General features: G+C 40.9%; 1 protein-coding gene across 2 annotated transcripts in view; it reads right to left on the bottom strand.

The window, feature by feature from the left end:
- LOC128697316 (centromere-associated protein E-like) overlaps positions 1-15,000 on the bottom strand; it is a 570,758-nt gene that overhangs the window by 461,737 nt on the left and 94,021 nt on the right. For both annotated transcript variants that reach the window (XM_070104215.1, XM_070104216.1), the window contains exon 2: positions 6,052-6,228. In XM_070104215.1, coding sequence (XP_069960316.1) covers positions 6,052-6,054 — 3 coding nt within the window. In that variant the 5' untranslated portion in view covers positions 6,055-6,228. The remainder of the gene's footprint in view (positions 1-6,051; positions 6,229-15,000) is intronic.

Here is a 15,000-nt window from a genome sequence, read left to right as displayed (position 1 = left end):
TTACAAGGATGGTCTCTACATGCCTGGGCATATTGTGCAGACTAATTACAAGGATGGTCTCTACATGCCTGGGCATATTGTGCAGACTAATTACAAGGATGGTCTCTACATGCCTGGGCATATTGTGCAGACTAATTACAAGGATGGTCTCTACATGCCTGGGCATATTGTGCAGACTAATTACAAGGATGGTCTCTACATGCCTGGGCATATTGTGCAGACTAATTACAAGGATGGTCTCTACATGCCTGGGCATATTGTGCAGACTAATTACAAGGATGGTCTCTACATGCCTGGGCATATTGTGCAGACTAATTACAAGGATGGTCTCTACATGCCTGGGCATATTGTGCAGACTAATTACAAGGATGGTCTCTACATGCCTGGGCATATTGTGCAGACTAATTACAAGGATGGTCTCTACATGCCTGGGCATATTGTGCAGACTAATTACAAGGATGGCCTCTACATGCCTGGGCATATTGTGCAGACTAATTACAAGGATGGCCTCTACATGCCTGGGCATATTGGGCAGACTAATTACAAGGATGGTCTCTACATGCCTGGGCATATTGGGCAGACTAATTACAAGGATGGAATCTACATGCCTGGGCATATTGGGCAGACTAATTACAAGGATGGCCTCTACATGCCTGGGCATATTGTGCAGACTAATTACAAGGATGGAATCTACATGCCTGGGCATATTGGGCAGACTAATTACAAGGATGGCCTCTACATGCCTGGGCATATTGGGCAGACTAATTACAAGGATGGCCTCTACATGCCTGGGCATATTGGGCAGACTAATTACAAGGATGGCCTCTACATGTCTGGGCATATTGTGCAGACTAATTACAAGGATGGCCTCTACATGCCTGGGCATATTGGGCAGACTAATCCTAATTCTTAGTTTAAACTGACACAGGATACGGAGCAGTACATTTTAGTTCATCTATTTGCATAGTAGGTAGATTAATGGTAATGAGGAAGTATAAAACATAACATTATTACAATTAGTAAATTTAGTGATGGGAATGATAAGTCTTGGCATGATACGCTGTATCTATTAAAGCTCCTGTATTGGGAGAGTTTCTTAGGCAAACTTAGGGCTAACTTAACATTTATAAGGTAATAGCTATATTAGGAATTTTATGTTTACAGTCGTTTGGATGAGTGTAAGTGTAAATCTGGGGGGGGGAACTACAGATAACGAGAGTAAGTCTATTTTGTTTTGGATGTGTGCATGATACAGTTAGTTGATGATATAGTTAGTTGATGGTGGGGTGTGTTAGGGAGATAAGATGTTTTTTAATGGTAGTTTTGTAAATGGTGGTTGAGTCTCCAGTTCTAGAGTTTTCAGGCCGGAGTTCCAGATTTTAGACCCTTTTATATACATTGAATTTTTGTATAGATTTAGCCGGATACAGGGAATGTCATAGAGATTTATGTGTCTGGTATTGTCTATGGGTCCTGTCACAATTATCAAGAAAGTGTTTTAGTTCAGCCATAATATTGGAATTTATGGTTCTGTAAATATAGGTTACACAGTACATAGTAGGTGTGAATGTTCTGTACAATGAGGAACCTATAAAGGCTATAGCAGCAGCTAGCGATAAAGTATAGCATTAACTGTAGCAAGTAAGTTAAGCGATAAATTGATAAAAAAAGGGCAGCACAAACCTAACTCCTATAATGTTGTTGGAGTTATGTAGGGCAACTGACAACAGCCCCGCCTCTGCTGCTGCCTCCACCTCCAACACTCATGACATCATGTTTCTATGTTATTAATATCTATATCATGTTTCTATGTTTTTAATATTGTTTATTATGTCATATTAGATGAATTTTGCTAGATAAATAAGCTGTAGAGCTGATATTAGTGTCATATTGAAGGACTATCTTTTGTCTCCCAACAATTCCTAACATATACCGGAAACAGACCTCTCTTGAAAATTTTTTTGAGCGACAAGGGTCCAGTGGCTCTGAAGCTGGTCCTAGTGGCATTAAAAAACAAAAGAGGGAAGTATCCCAGGATAAGGGCTTGGTACTTGAAGTCTTTTAGGAGTGAGATTCCCCTTCAAAACAATTGTAAACTCCTCCATCCTCTCCCCTCCTCCTGTCTTCCATACATCACCATGTCTTCAATAAAGGTAAGTTTGATGTTATTATTATTTTATTCTTCATGTGTCATTGTTTTCTGTGTAGGCAAATGCATATTTCATGTAGAAAACATTTTTTTTAGTACTTTTGGGTGTCTGAAGCGGTTTAATTGGATTTCCATTATTTCTTGTGTGGAAAATTAATTCGGATAATGACAAAATCGGTTAAAGACATGCTCTCTGGGATGGATTAATATCTTTAACTGAGGGTCCACTGTAAATACAATTAATTCATTCCAGGCACCCAGAAGAATTAACAAAAAAAAAATTTACCTTAAAGATAGATTTATGTGCATAAAAGAATGAACATTCAACATGATACTTACCCTCACTGAAGGTTGTTGATGGATGGAAGACAGAGGAGGGGAGAGGGAGGAGAGGTTATTGTTTGGATGGGGAAGTCCCCTCCATAAGGACTCCAGGTACCAAGTCCTTATCAGGGGTCACTTCCTTTCTTTGTCTTTTAATGATTCTAGGACCAGCTTGTGAGTCGCTGGATCCCTGCCACACAAAATTTGTCTAGACAGGTCTGTTTCTGTTGTCTCTTTTAGACTTGCTGTTGCACGGATTGCAACAGATTTCTCAGGGTAATGTTCCTCCACAAAAAATGCACCCTAGTCCATTTGCACAAATCTCCTTAATCTCTGAAGAAGGCACGTTCTTCCATCTCTCTTCCTCCTCCTCTGAAGCAATTTTCTGAACTGTGGTCTGTTGCTGATACAGATGAAGCTCTTGCAGCTCATGAGTGGTTAGCTCTTGATTGTGGTCCTCCACCAGCTCTTCCACATCCTGGCCACTTATGCCCAACCCCATGGAATTCCCCAATGCCACAATTGATTTCACAACAGGTATAGGGTCGACAGGGTCAGCATCAAACCCTTCAAAATTCTCCTTCTGGACACAATCTGGCCACAGTTTTCTTTTTCCTTTTGTGTGATGCAGGTCCTCTTTGGCATTTTCTTCTAAAACAGGCCTATTTTGTCACAACTGAACATTTGTTTGGGTTGGAATTTTTCAGCCTCTACAAAGTCTTTGAATTCCCGAACGAATTTTTCAGCCACATGTTTGTCTGAACTGCACCCTCACCATGCCTTACAATACAGTGTATGCCACTTTGCTTCTTGAATTTTTCGAACCAGCATTTGTGGCCTTAAATTCACCAACATCAGCACTCGTTTCAGGTAGTTTCTTTATGAGATCGTCATGCAACTACCTTGCCTTTTCACAAATTATCGATTGCACAACACTCTCCCCTGCTAACTCTCTCTCTATGATCCACACCAACAACAATTTCTCCACTTCTTCATTGGTTTGGGATCTCTGTTTGGTTATCACATTTACCCCTTTTACAACATCAGCTTCCATGATTTCTTTTCTCTTTGCCACAATGAGGCTGATGGGTGATGGCACCTTCCCATACATCCTGCCAAGTTCAGCTATGTGTATGCCACTATCATATTTTTGAACGATTTCTTTTTTTCATTTCTACGGTGTTCCTCATTTCTATACCAAAGGACTGGCACTAGGAGCTTCCTTTGGGGCCATGGTGGCTTATTTAGCAGTCACACACAATAAACAAGTGCCAAAAACAATGGATTATTATGAAATGTTTCGTATGACCTTGCAGGATATGTTCACTCACTGAGAAACAACACGACACTGCCTGAGAATGAGTGTGAGAGGCAGTTGTGTCTGCACGCTGGGCACTGGACAGGTTCCATACCATCCACAAAAATAGAGGAAAGTGATTAAAACAAAACTAATATTTTGACGAAAAAAGTCGGCAAAAACGGAAATCTGCGATAACGGAGATCGACGAAAAGGGAAGGTCCAATGTATATATGAAACATGAAATAACTAAAGCACTTGAAATTTAGGAAAATTTCCAGACATAATGGAGACACACAATGCTCACAGAGAATGTAAACAAACTGGGTGGAGTGCAGTGGCTGTATTAGAAAGTCAGGTTGAGGAAGACGTATAGCAAGTTTTGGTCATAATTTGAAATGTCCGTATTAGCAGAACGTTTACATGGAGAGGGTCAACGCCCCCACAGCCTGGTCTGAGACCAGGCCTCATGGTGGATCAGGATCTGATCAACCAGGCAGTTACTGCTGGCCGTACGCAAGTTGATGTACGAACCACAGTCCGGTTGGTCAGGTACTGACTTCAGGTGCCTGTCCAGTGCCTTCTTGAAGACAGTCAGGGGTCTATTGGTAATCCCCCTTATGTATGCTGGTAGGCAATTGAACGGTCTTGGGCCCCGGACACTTATTGTGTTGTCTCTCAGTATACTCGTGGCACCCTGCTTTTCATCGGGGAAATGTTGCATCTCCTGCCGATTTTTTTCCTTTCATATGGAGTGATTTTCGTGTGCAAGTTTGGTACCAATCCCTCCAGAACCTTCCAAGTATATATTATCATGTATCTCTCTCGCCTGCATTCGAGGGAACACAGATCAAGTACCTTCAACCGTTTTCAGTAGTTTAGGTGCCTTATCACACTTATGTGTGCTGTAAAAGTTCTTTGTACTCTCTCCAGGTCTGCAATGTTGCAAGCCTTAAAGGGGGCCAATAGTGTACAGCAGTATTCCAGCCTAGAGAGCACAAGCGATTTGAAGAGAATCACCATGTGCTTGTCATCCCTAGTTTTGAAGGTTCTCATTATCCATCCTATCATTTTCCTAGCGGATGAGGTAGATACATTGTTGTGCTCTTTGAAGGCGAGATCCTCTGACATTATCACTCCCAGGTCTTTCACATTACTTTTCTGTTCTATTGAATGTTTAGAATTTGTAGTATACCCTGACACATTTTTAATTTCTTCTAGTTTTCCATATCTGAGAAGTTGAAATTTCTCCTCGGTGAACTTCATAGTGTTTTGAGTGGCCCATTCGAAGATTTGGTTGATGTCCTCTTGGAGTCTCGCGGTGTCTTCGATGGAGGTCACTGCCATGGTGATCTGGGTATCATCCACAAAGGAAGACACGGAGCTATGGCTTACATCTCTGTCTATGTCAGAAATGAGGATGAGGAATAAAATTGGAGCGAGTATTGTGTTTATCATCTACAGCATCCAGGACTTTGTCAAAGTGGTCCAGCAGCTGGGACAGGCAGGAGCAACCAGCTCTAAACCCATGTTGCCCTGGGTTGTGTAATTGATGGGTTTCTAGGTGGTTGGCTATCTTGCTTCTTTGAATCCTCTCAAAGATTTTCATGATATAGGATGTTAGTGCTATCGATCTGTAGTTCTTTGCAATTGCTTTACTGCCACCTTTGTGGAGTGGGGCTATGTCTGTTGTTTTTAGTGTGTGTGGGATGACCCCTGTGTCCATGCTCACTCTCCATAAAATGCTGAAGGCACGTGATAGGGGCTTCTTGCAATTCTTGATGAACACTGAGTTCCACGAGTCTGGGCCTGGGGCAGAGTGCATGGGCATTTCATTAATTGCCTCTTTAAAGTCTTGTGGAGTTAGAATAATATCCAAGATTTTTGGGATGACCAAATTTTGGGTTTCTTTCATTAAGAATGCATTTGGATTGTTGACCCATAGTCTGGGCAGTGGCTCACTGAACACTGAGTCATATTGGGACTATAGTATCTCACTCATTTCTTGGGTAACATCTGTGTATGTTCCATCCCGCCTAAGCAGAGACCCAGTACTGGATGTTGTTTTTCCCTTAGATTTGGCATAAGAGAAGAAGTATTTTGTTTTTTTTTTCAATTTCTTTTAGGGCCATAAAGCAGGGCCCTACTATATTGTTATAAATAATCAATTAGTATGTATACTTCATCTATGATCAATGGTGGAGTCCCAAGTGCCAGAGCTCAACCCTATAAACACACCTAGATGAGAACATTACAATGAGTACAGAGAAATTGTCCTTACCATTATTAATGAGCTGTGAGCGATATTTGAATTTCTTCAGTGGTCAACAGTGGGTCTGGAGTGATGTTGCTTGTTGTCAGTGGTCAACAGTGGGTCTGGAGTGATGTTGTCAGTGATGAAACAGTGAGGTGTTATGGTTTTGCTTGCGGTTGTCAGTGGAACTGGACCTGATGTTGCCTGTGTTGAAGATAATTACATGAATTATAGGGAACAAGTAATGACACTTTCACTGTCACTCACAAAGAACTACATCAGTGGGACCAGTGGAATGAATTATGTTCAAGTACCAAGGTTCCACTGTAAAGTACACTCATTACTTACCATAAAATATTTGTAGCCATAATGGTCTTAATGTAGAGTGAGAGGTGAATAGTATTTATTTGTAGAAAGTCAGGTGTGGGAGGTATGGTAGCCCACCTGGCCATCCCACCCACTATGACATATAAAGCTCACTAGAGCAATAAAATGCATATATGGTACACTCATTATTTACCTAAAAAATATTTGTAGTTAACCTTTTCACTGTCGAGACCCTGATCATAAACTTACTCTCAGTGTCAAGGAATTTAAAAAAAAATAAAATGATAGAGAATCTTTTGCCAATGGTAACGACACCAAAAGTATGAAAATTGATGGAAAACTTATGGAATTATGCTCTCGCGAAGTTAGCGTTCTGGGCGATTTATACTCATCAGCGATTTCACCCACTTTGAGCCCTATATTCGGCCAATTCCATTGTTCCAGTTGACACAACTCATGACTATTTCACTAGAACTCCATTTGTTCCATCGACTGAGTGGAAGAAATCGCCCATTTATCAATTTCAAATACCCAACAAAGTGATCAGAAATTGGCAATTTGGCCAATTTCACACAAATTTCAAAAGATGCCAATTTCAAAATAGGGTCTAGAATAAGCAATGCAGATATTCCTGGCACTGAAATAACATTTTCTCTTTTCATTATTCGTCTCCAGGCTCCTCTTATATTAATCTTGCTTTCCATTTTGAATTTTTATTCACACCAAAAAATAGAATTACTGTTATGCAGACTACTGCATTATTGTAATAATTGTATAATTAATGTCAGCCAATTCGTGACTGCGTATTAGATTGGCCAGTTGGACACATATTGGGTGGTGACATCACTTGTTAACTTTTGAACACTGGGAAAACTGGAAGATTTCCACTACTTTGAGCTCAATTTCAAGGTATTTTTCATCGTGAAACCAATCAAAATCGTCTCTATTTCTGTAAGATAACTTCCATTCTATCAAATGAGACCAAGGAAATGAGGACACAACCATAAATACCATACAAAAATACACCTCAAAGTTGACGTTTTAAACCAAAAACACAGTTGGAGTTTTTTTTCTCATTATGCACTTCAGATTTTTTTATACTGCACACACTGACCACGCAGACCCATTCTCTCACATGTAGGTCTACCAGCTTTCTTCTGTTAGATTACAGGCCGCTAGAATTTTGGTGTATTAATAATGTCACCAACACAGGCTTGTAAGCCACACTTATATATCACCGACAGTGAAAGGGTTATTGTAGGGTGAAAGGTGAGTAAATAAGATAAAAGTAAATAAACAAGAGAGAGAAAATGAGTAAATGAGAGAGGACAGAGTCACAGAGAATGTAAACATGCAGATGAATGCATCTGGTTATGGTTGATACATGTACATTTCCATGTTTGTGAAGCTTATACCATACTACCAACACCTTACACTATGTACAAGTTGTCTCCATGTTTGTGAAGCTTATACCATACTACCAACACCTTACACTATGTACAAGTTGTCTCCATGTTTGTGAAGCTTATACCATACTACCAACACCTTACACTATGTACAAGTTGTCTCCATGTTTGTGAAGCTTATACCATACTACCAACACCTTACACTATGTACAAGTTGTCTCCATGTTTGTGAAGCTTATACCATACTACCAACACCTTACACTATGTACAAGTTGTCTCCATGTTTGTGAAGCTTATACCATACTACACACACCTTACACTATGTACAAGTTGTCTCCATGTTTGTGAAGCTTATACCATACTACCAACACCTTACACTATGTACAAGTTGTCTCCATGTTTGTGAAGCTTATACCATACTACCAACACCTTACACTATGTACAAGTTGTCTCCATGTTTGTGAAGCTTATACCATACTACCAACACCTTACACTATGTACAAGTTGTCTCCATGTTTGTGAAGCTTATACCATACTACCAACACCTTACACTATGTACAAGTTGTCTCCATGTTTGTGAAGCTTATACCATACTACCAACACCTTACACTATGTACAAGTTGTCTCCATGTTTGTGAAGCTTATACTACCAACACCTTACACTATGTACAAGTTGTCTCCATGTTTGTGAAGCTTATACCATACTACCAACACCTTACACTATGTACAAGTTGTCTCCATGTTTGTGAAGCTTATACCATACTACCAACACCTTACACTATGTACAAGTTGTCTCCATGTTTGTGAAGCTTATACCATACTACCAACACCTTACACTATGTACAAGTTGTCATGTTTGTGAAGCAGATGAATGTACAAGTTGTCTCCATGTTTGTGAAGCTTATACCATACTACCAACACCTTACACTATGTACAAGTTGTCTCCATGTTTGTGAAGCTTATACCATACTACCAACACCTTACACTATGTACAAGTTGTCTCCATGTTTGTGACATGTACAAGTTGTCATGTTTGTGAAGCTTATACCATGAACTTACACTATGTACAAGTTGTCTCCATGTTTGTGAAGCTTATACCATACTACCAACACCTTACACTATGTACAAGTTGTCTCCATGTTTGTGAAGCTTATACCATACTACCAACACCTTACACTATGTACAAGTTGTCTCCATATTGGTATAATATAATAAATGAAGAGCAACATTCTCATTCTCATGTAACTCAACATTTTCAAAAAGAATGACACTCTGAGTGAAGTTATACGAAAGTTATAATTTTCTACAGTTATCATAGATGGATTAATCAAAATGTCTATATTACTGTAATATAAGACGTTCAATGTGCCTCAGAGTGATTATTATTGAGTGATATTATCATTATTAATAATGCTCTCAGTGTCCACTTTTTTTTTTTAAGGAAAAAAAAATCTCCCAAAATGGAAGATAATTTTTACTGAAGGCAATGACGTGAAAAGTATGAAATTTGATGGAAAACTTAGAGTTTTACGCAGATGCAAAGTTTGTGAACCTGGTACAATTTACACATTAGCAATTCACCCAATTTGAGTTCTAGTTTAAGGCAATTCCACTCTTCCATTCAACCAAATTCAATATTACTAGTAAGTTTACTCAGGTATACACAAATAGTTACATAGATTATCATACATAGCAGTATATGTGTAGGGAACCTGGGATGACCCAAAAAAGTCAGTGTTTGAGCACAAAGAACTGCCATTCAACTATTACAACTACACTATAAAGTCCACAGAAATCGGTAATTTGGCGAAGTTTACACACACAAAAAAAAAAATCACAATTCATAAACACAGTCCAAAATATTCAATGTAGATATTCTTGGCACTAAAACAAAATTTTCCCTGTTCATTATTCACATTCCCAGTACCATTCTTTATTAAACTTGCTTTCCATGTTAAATTCATAATCATGGAAAAAATAAAGATTTACTCTATTTCTTGGATAACAAAATATAACCAGGAATTATTGGTCACGGTTTATGGCATCCCAATAATTGAATCAGAACTATTAAAAACCCATAAAACAGAGCAGGGGGTTAGAGGGACCTTACCAGTCCTCAGAAAAATTGACAAAAATAGAATATTTTTGTCAATTGAATATTTTTGTCAATTTCAAGCTACTTCCAGTCCTGAAAACAACCTAGAAAGCTAGTGTGGACATGATGAACTCTAGCTTAAGTTCCCTCAAAGCCGTCAACATGACTCATGAAATCATAATGACATGATTGCAAACATACCATACCACAGGCGGGTTTAGAACCTGCACCATACTAGCTGGAGATTTGTCTGTAAAAACTTGCATTTGTAGTCACAGTGGTGCCTATGCTAACCTTCCTATGGTGTATAAATATACCTAGTTGGATGACTCTTATTGTCACTTGCTGGTCCAGTGGCTAATGCATTGGTGTGGAGTTTTATGACTCTCTGATCACGGTTCTTAACCCGCCCATGGTATGGTTTCTTTGCAATTGTGTCATTGCGATTTTGTGAGTCTCTCTGTTGCTAATCCTGCAACTTCCCTCTAATCCTCTCACCTTGTACTCTGTTGCCAACTTCCCTCTAATCCTCACCTTGTACTCTGTTGCCAACTTCCCTCTAATTCTCACCTTGTAACCTGTTGCCAACTTCCCTCACCTTTCCCTCTAATCCTCACCTTGTACTCTGTTGCCAACTTCCCTCTAATCCTCACCTTGTACTCTGTTGCCAACTTCCCTCTAATCCTCACCTTGTACTCTGTTGCCAACTTCCCTCTAATCCTCACCTTGTAATCTGTTGCCAACTTCCCTCTAATCCTCACCTTGTACACATTTAAGATCTTCCTACAATAATAAAAGTGAATCATTCTTCTCTATCCCATCACATCTACAATAGGAAGTGCACCATAGAAACTAGCAGGGAAAACTTACTGGATACTTAACAAAACTATTAAAAACTGTAAGAATTTCACACCTCAAGAACCCAAGGAAACTGTTGTCCAGACTTGTTTGTATCAGCATGAACAAGAAATAAGATCACTCTGATCACTCACATCCCCATAGAACAGACTCTGCAATTTCTCGAGACTAATATTTTGCCACACATGGACCATCCTCTTCTATCCCTGAACTTCACACAACTAGTAGTTATGTGAAAGGTTCAATTTCTTCTCTTTCAATTTAGTATTCTCTCAAAAACAGAGCATAGCATTGTGATTACCCCATTGTGATCAGTATTTCAACTTTAACCTTGTTCTAGCCAAGGACTCTCAAGTAACAGCTATAACTAAACAAACTATAACCAGCAATAACTAAACCAACAAGAAACAACAAGATAAGTGTAACCTCAACTGACCATATCTGGACTAACATAATAGCTCCTCTCAAAGCAGGGATAATCACAGACACTGCTACTAATCACTACCCCACCTTCCCCATAACCAACATATATAAGCTACCACTTGAAACTAATATGATCTCATTTTGTTTCCATGATGAGACATCATTAATAACTTCACTGCAGCAGTAAGTTACATTAACTGGCACACACATACATTACTGGTCACAGGAGCACTGGTGATTCTTCTCCAAAAAAAAAATACAAAGCCTTTACAGTAGACATTACCCTATTAAAATTAAGCAGATCACAGTAAAGACTGGGTAACCCCTGGGTAATAAATAGTATCCTCAAGCCCATTCATAAAAATATAACTATGAAAAACAGTACGAATTGGGCTTAATAACTAAAGAACAAACCAAACACTATGCATCAGTATTACCAAACTAATAAGGAAGTCTAAACAGCTCTATTGTGCTAGAAGGTTAATGAAATGAGAAGTGATGTGAAGAACACCTAGAACACACTTCCACAAATCCTCTGTTCTAGAAAAAACACCAAAACCAGAGATACTGGCCTAACCAAACTCAATGAACCATACATATATCTAACCTAATGAAACAGCCAATATATTAGATGATTTCTTCTCTACCAGTCTTTGAGCAAGTGACTACCTTGTTGGATGTTTTCTGAACTCCCTCTACCTTATTCCAGCTGATCCATCTGAGGTATCTTTGATAATAAACTCACTGAAAAATAAATAAGGAATCTTAGCACAAATACCACCACTACTGATCAAAATAACAGCTAATGTGCTTTCATCCACCATTGCAACAGTGGTCAACAAATCATCAAAAACTAGCACAATCCCAGTAATACTTAAAACATGGGTTACCTCAATACACAAAGGAGGAGACCCACCCAACATAAATAATTACAAATCTACATCTAACCTGCTATTGTTATTCAAAATCTTCGAAAAATTAATCCACAAATAATTATACTCTTTACTATCATCATGCAACATACTCAACCCCTGCCAGTTTGGATTCAAACCAAGTAAAAGCACAAACCATGCAATTATAAAAATGCTAGACATCATAATGCAGTGCTTGAGAACAATGAATATCCACTGGGCCTCTTTGATTGATTGGGGTCCTTTTACCTTATTATTATAATATAAAGGTTATAATATCTTATTATTATTCTATAATGGAGATAACATCTTATTATCATACTAAAAAGACTATCTACTACACGAGGGTCATTAAGACTATCTACAATACGAGGGTCATTACTAGGAATAAGGTAAAATTTACACATATGTTAGCTAAAAAATAGAAAATCATTCCCCTCCCTTTCTGTAGCTACATTCATCAGACACCTTTTGGCACTCTTCTTGAACTGGTTCATGCTATGACTGGCTTTGACATGTGCAGGCAGTCTGTTCCATTCCTTTATTGCTGTACAATAAAAGGCGTTTGAAGCCTGACCACTGACTGTGGCTACTACAAAGTTGTGCTCTCTCCCCCTAGTACTATGATTGTTCTCTCCCCCTAGTACTATGATTGTTCTCTCCCCCTAGTACTATGATTGTTCTCTCCCCCTAGTACTATGATTGTTCTCTCCCCCTAGTACTATGATTGTTCTCTCCCCCTAGTACTATGATTGTTCTCTTAGTACTATGATTGTTCTCTCAGTACTATGATTGTTCTCTCCCCCTAGACTATGATTGTTCTCTCCCCCTAGTACTATGACAGATTGTTCTCTCCCCTAGTACTAAGTATATTCTGGACACTTGTTATTCTGGACAATGTTTGTGAGCAATTTTATAAACATGATTTAGCTTCAGTTGTTTTACTCTGTCTTCAACATTCAACATATCCAACTGTTGTAATTCATCCTGGCCTACATGTTCTCTTGGTCCAAGGTCCAGGATGAATCTTACGTGTTCCATCCCTCTGAAGTGCTCCATCCCTCTGAAGTGCTCCATCCCTCTGAAGTGCTCCATCCCTCTGAAGTGTTCCATCCCTCTGAAGTGCTCCATCCCTCTGAAGTGCTCCATCCCTCTGAAGTGCTCCATCCCTCTGAAGTGTTCCATCCCTCTGAAGTGCTCCATCCCTCTGAAGTGCTCCATCCCTCTGAAGTGCTCCATCCCTCTGAAGTGCTCCATCCCTCTGAAGTGCTCCATCCCTCTGAAGTGTTCCATCCCTCTGAAGTGCTCAATCCCATCCCTGAAGTGTTTCATCCCTCTGAAGTGCTCCATCCCTCTGAAGTGCTCCATCCCTCTGGAGTGCTCCATCCCTCTGAAGTGCTCCATCCCTCTGAAGTGCTCCATCCCTCTGAAGTGCTCCATCCCTCTGAAGTGCTCCATCCCTCTGAAGTGCTCCATCCCTCTGAAGTGCTCCATCCCTCTGAAGTGCTCCATCCCTCTGAAGTGCTCCATCCCTCTGAAGTGCTCCATCCCTCTGAAGTGCTCCATCCCTCTGAAGTGCTCCATCCCTCTGAAGTGTTCCATCCCTCTGAAGTGCTCCATCCCTCTGAAGTGCTCCATCCCTCTGAAGTGCTCTATCCCTCTGAAGTGCTCCATCCCTCTGAAGTGCTCCATCCCTCTGAAGTGCTCCATCCCTCTGAAGTGCTCCATCCCTCTGAAGTGCTCCATCCCTCTGAAGTGCTCCATCCCTCTGAAGTGCTCCATCCCTCTGAAGTGTTCCATCCATCCCTCTGAAGTGCTCCATCCCTCTGAAGTGCTCCATCCCTCTGAAGTGTTCCATCCCTCTGAAGTGCTCCATCCCTATGAAGTGCTCCATCTCCATCCCTCTGAAGTGCTCCATCCCTCTGAAGTGCTCCATCCCTCTGAAGTGCTCCATCCCTCTGAAGTGTTCCATCCAAGTGCTCCATCCCTCTGAAGTGCTCCATCCCTCTGAAGTGTTCCATCCCTCTGAAGTGTTCCATCCCTCTGAAGTGTTCCATCCCTCTGAAGTGCTCCATCCCTCTGAAGTGTTCCATCCCTCTGAAGTGTTCCATCCCTCTGAAGTGTTCCATCCCTCTGAAGTGCTCCATCCCTATGAAGTGTTCCATCCCTTTGAAGTGCTCCATCCCTCTGAAGTGCTCCCCCTCTGAAGTGCTCCATCCCTCTGAAGTGTTCCATCCCTCTGAAGTGTTCCATCCATCCCCCTGAAATGCTCCATCCCTCTGAAGTGCTCCATCCCTCTGAAGTGCTCCATCCCTCTGAAGTGTTCCATCCCTCTGAAGTGCTCCATCCCTCTGAAGTGTTCCATCCCCCTGAAATGCTCCATCCCTCTGAAGTGCTCCATCCCTCTGAAGTGCTCCATCCCTCTGAAGTGCTCCATCCCTCTGAAGTGCTCCATCCCTCTGAAGTGCTCCATCCCTCTGAAGTGCTCCATCCCTCTGAAGTGCTCCATCCCTCTGAAGTGCTCCATCCCTCTGAAGTGCTCCATCCCTCTGAAGTGCTCCATCCCTCTGAAGTGTTCCATCCCTCTGAAGTGCTCCATCCCTCTGAAGTGTTCCATCCCTCTGAAGTGCTCCATCCCTCTGAAGTGCTCCATCCCTCTGAAGTGCTCCATCCCTCTGAAGTGCTCCATCCCTCTGAAGTGCTCCATCCCTCTGAAGTGCTCCATCCCTCTGAAGTGCTCCATCCCTCTGAAGTGCTCCATCCCTCTGAAGTGCTCCATCCCTCTGAAGTGCTCCATCCCTCTGAAGTGCTCCATCCCTCTGAAGTGCTCCATCCCTCTGAAGTGTTCCATCCCTCTGAAGTGCTCCATCCCTCTGAAGTGCTCCATCCCTCTGAAGTGCTCCATCCCTCTGAAGTGTTCCATCCCTCTGAAGTGCTCCATCCCTCTGAAGTGCTC

The sequence above is a fragment of the Cherax quadricarinatus genome, chromosome 89 (genome assembly GCF_038502225.1).
Source record: "Cherax quadricarinatus isolate ZL_2023a chromosome 89, ASM3850222v1, whole genome shotgun sequence".
NCBI lineage: Eukaryota > Metazoa > Arthropoda > Malacostraca > Decapoda > Parastacidae > Cherax > Cherax quadricarinatus.
Note: the sequence above shows the minus strand (reverse complement) of the source record. Positions and strands in the feature narration are given on the sequence as shown.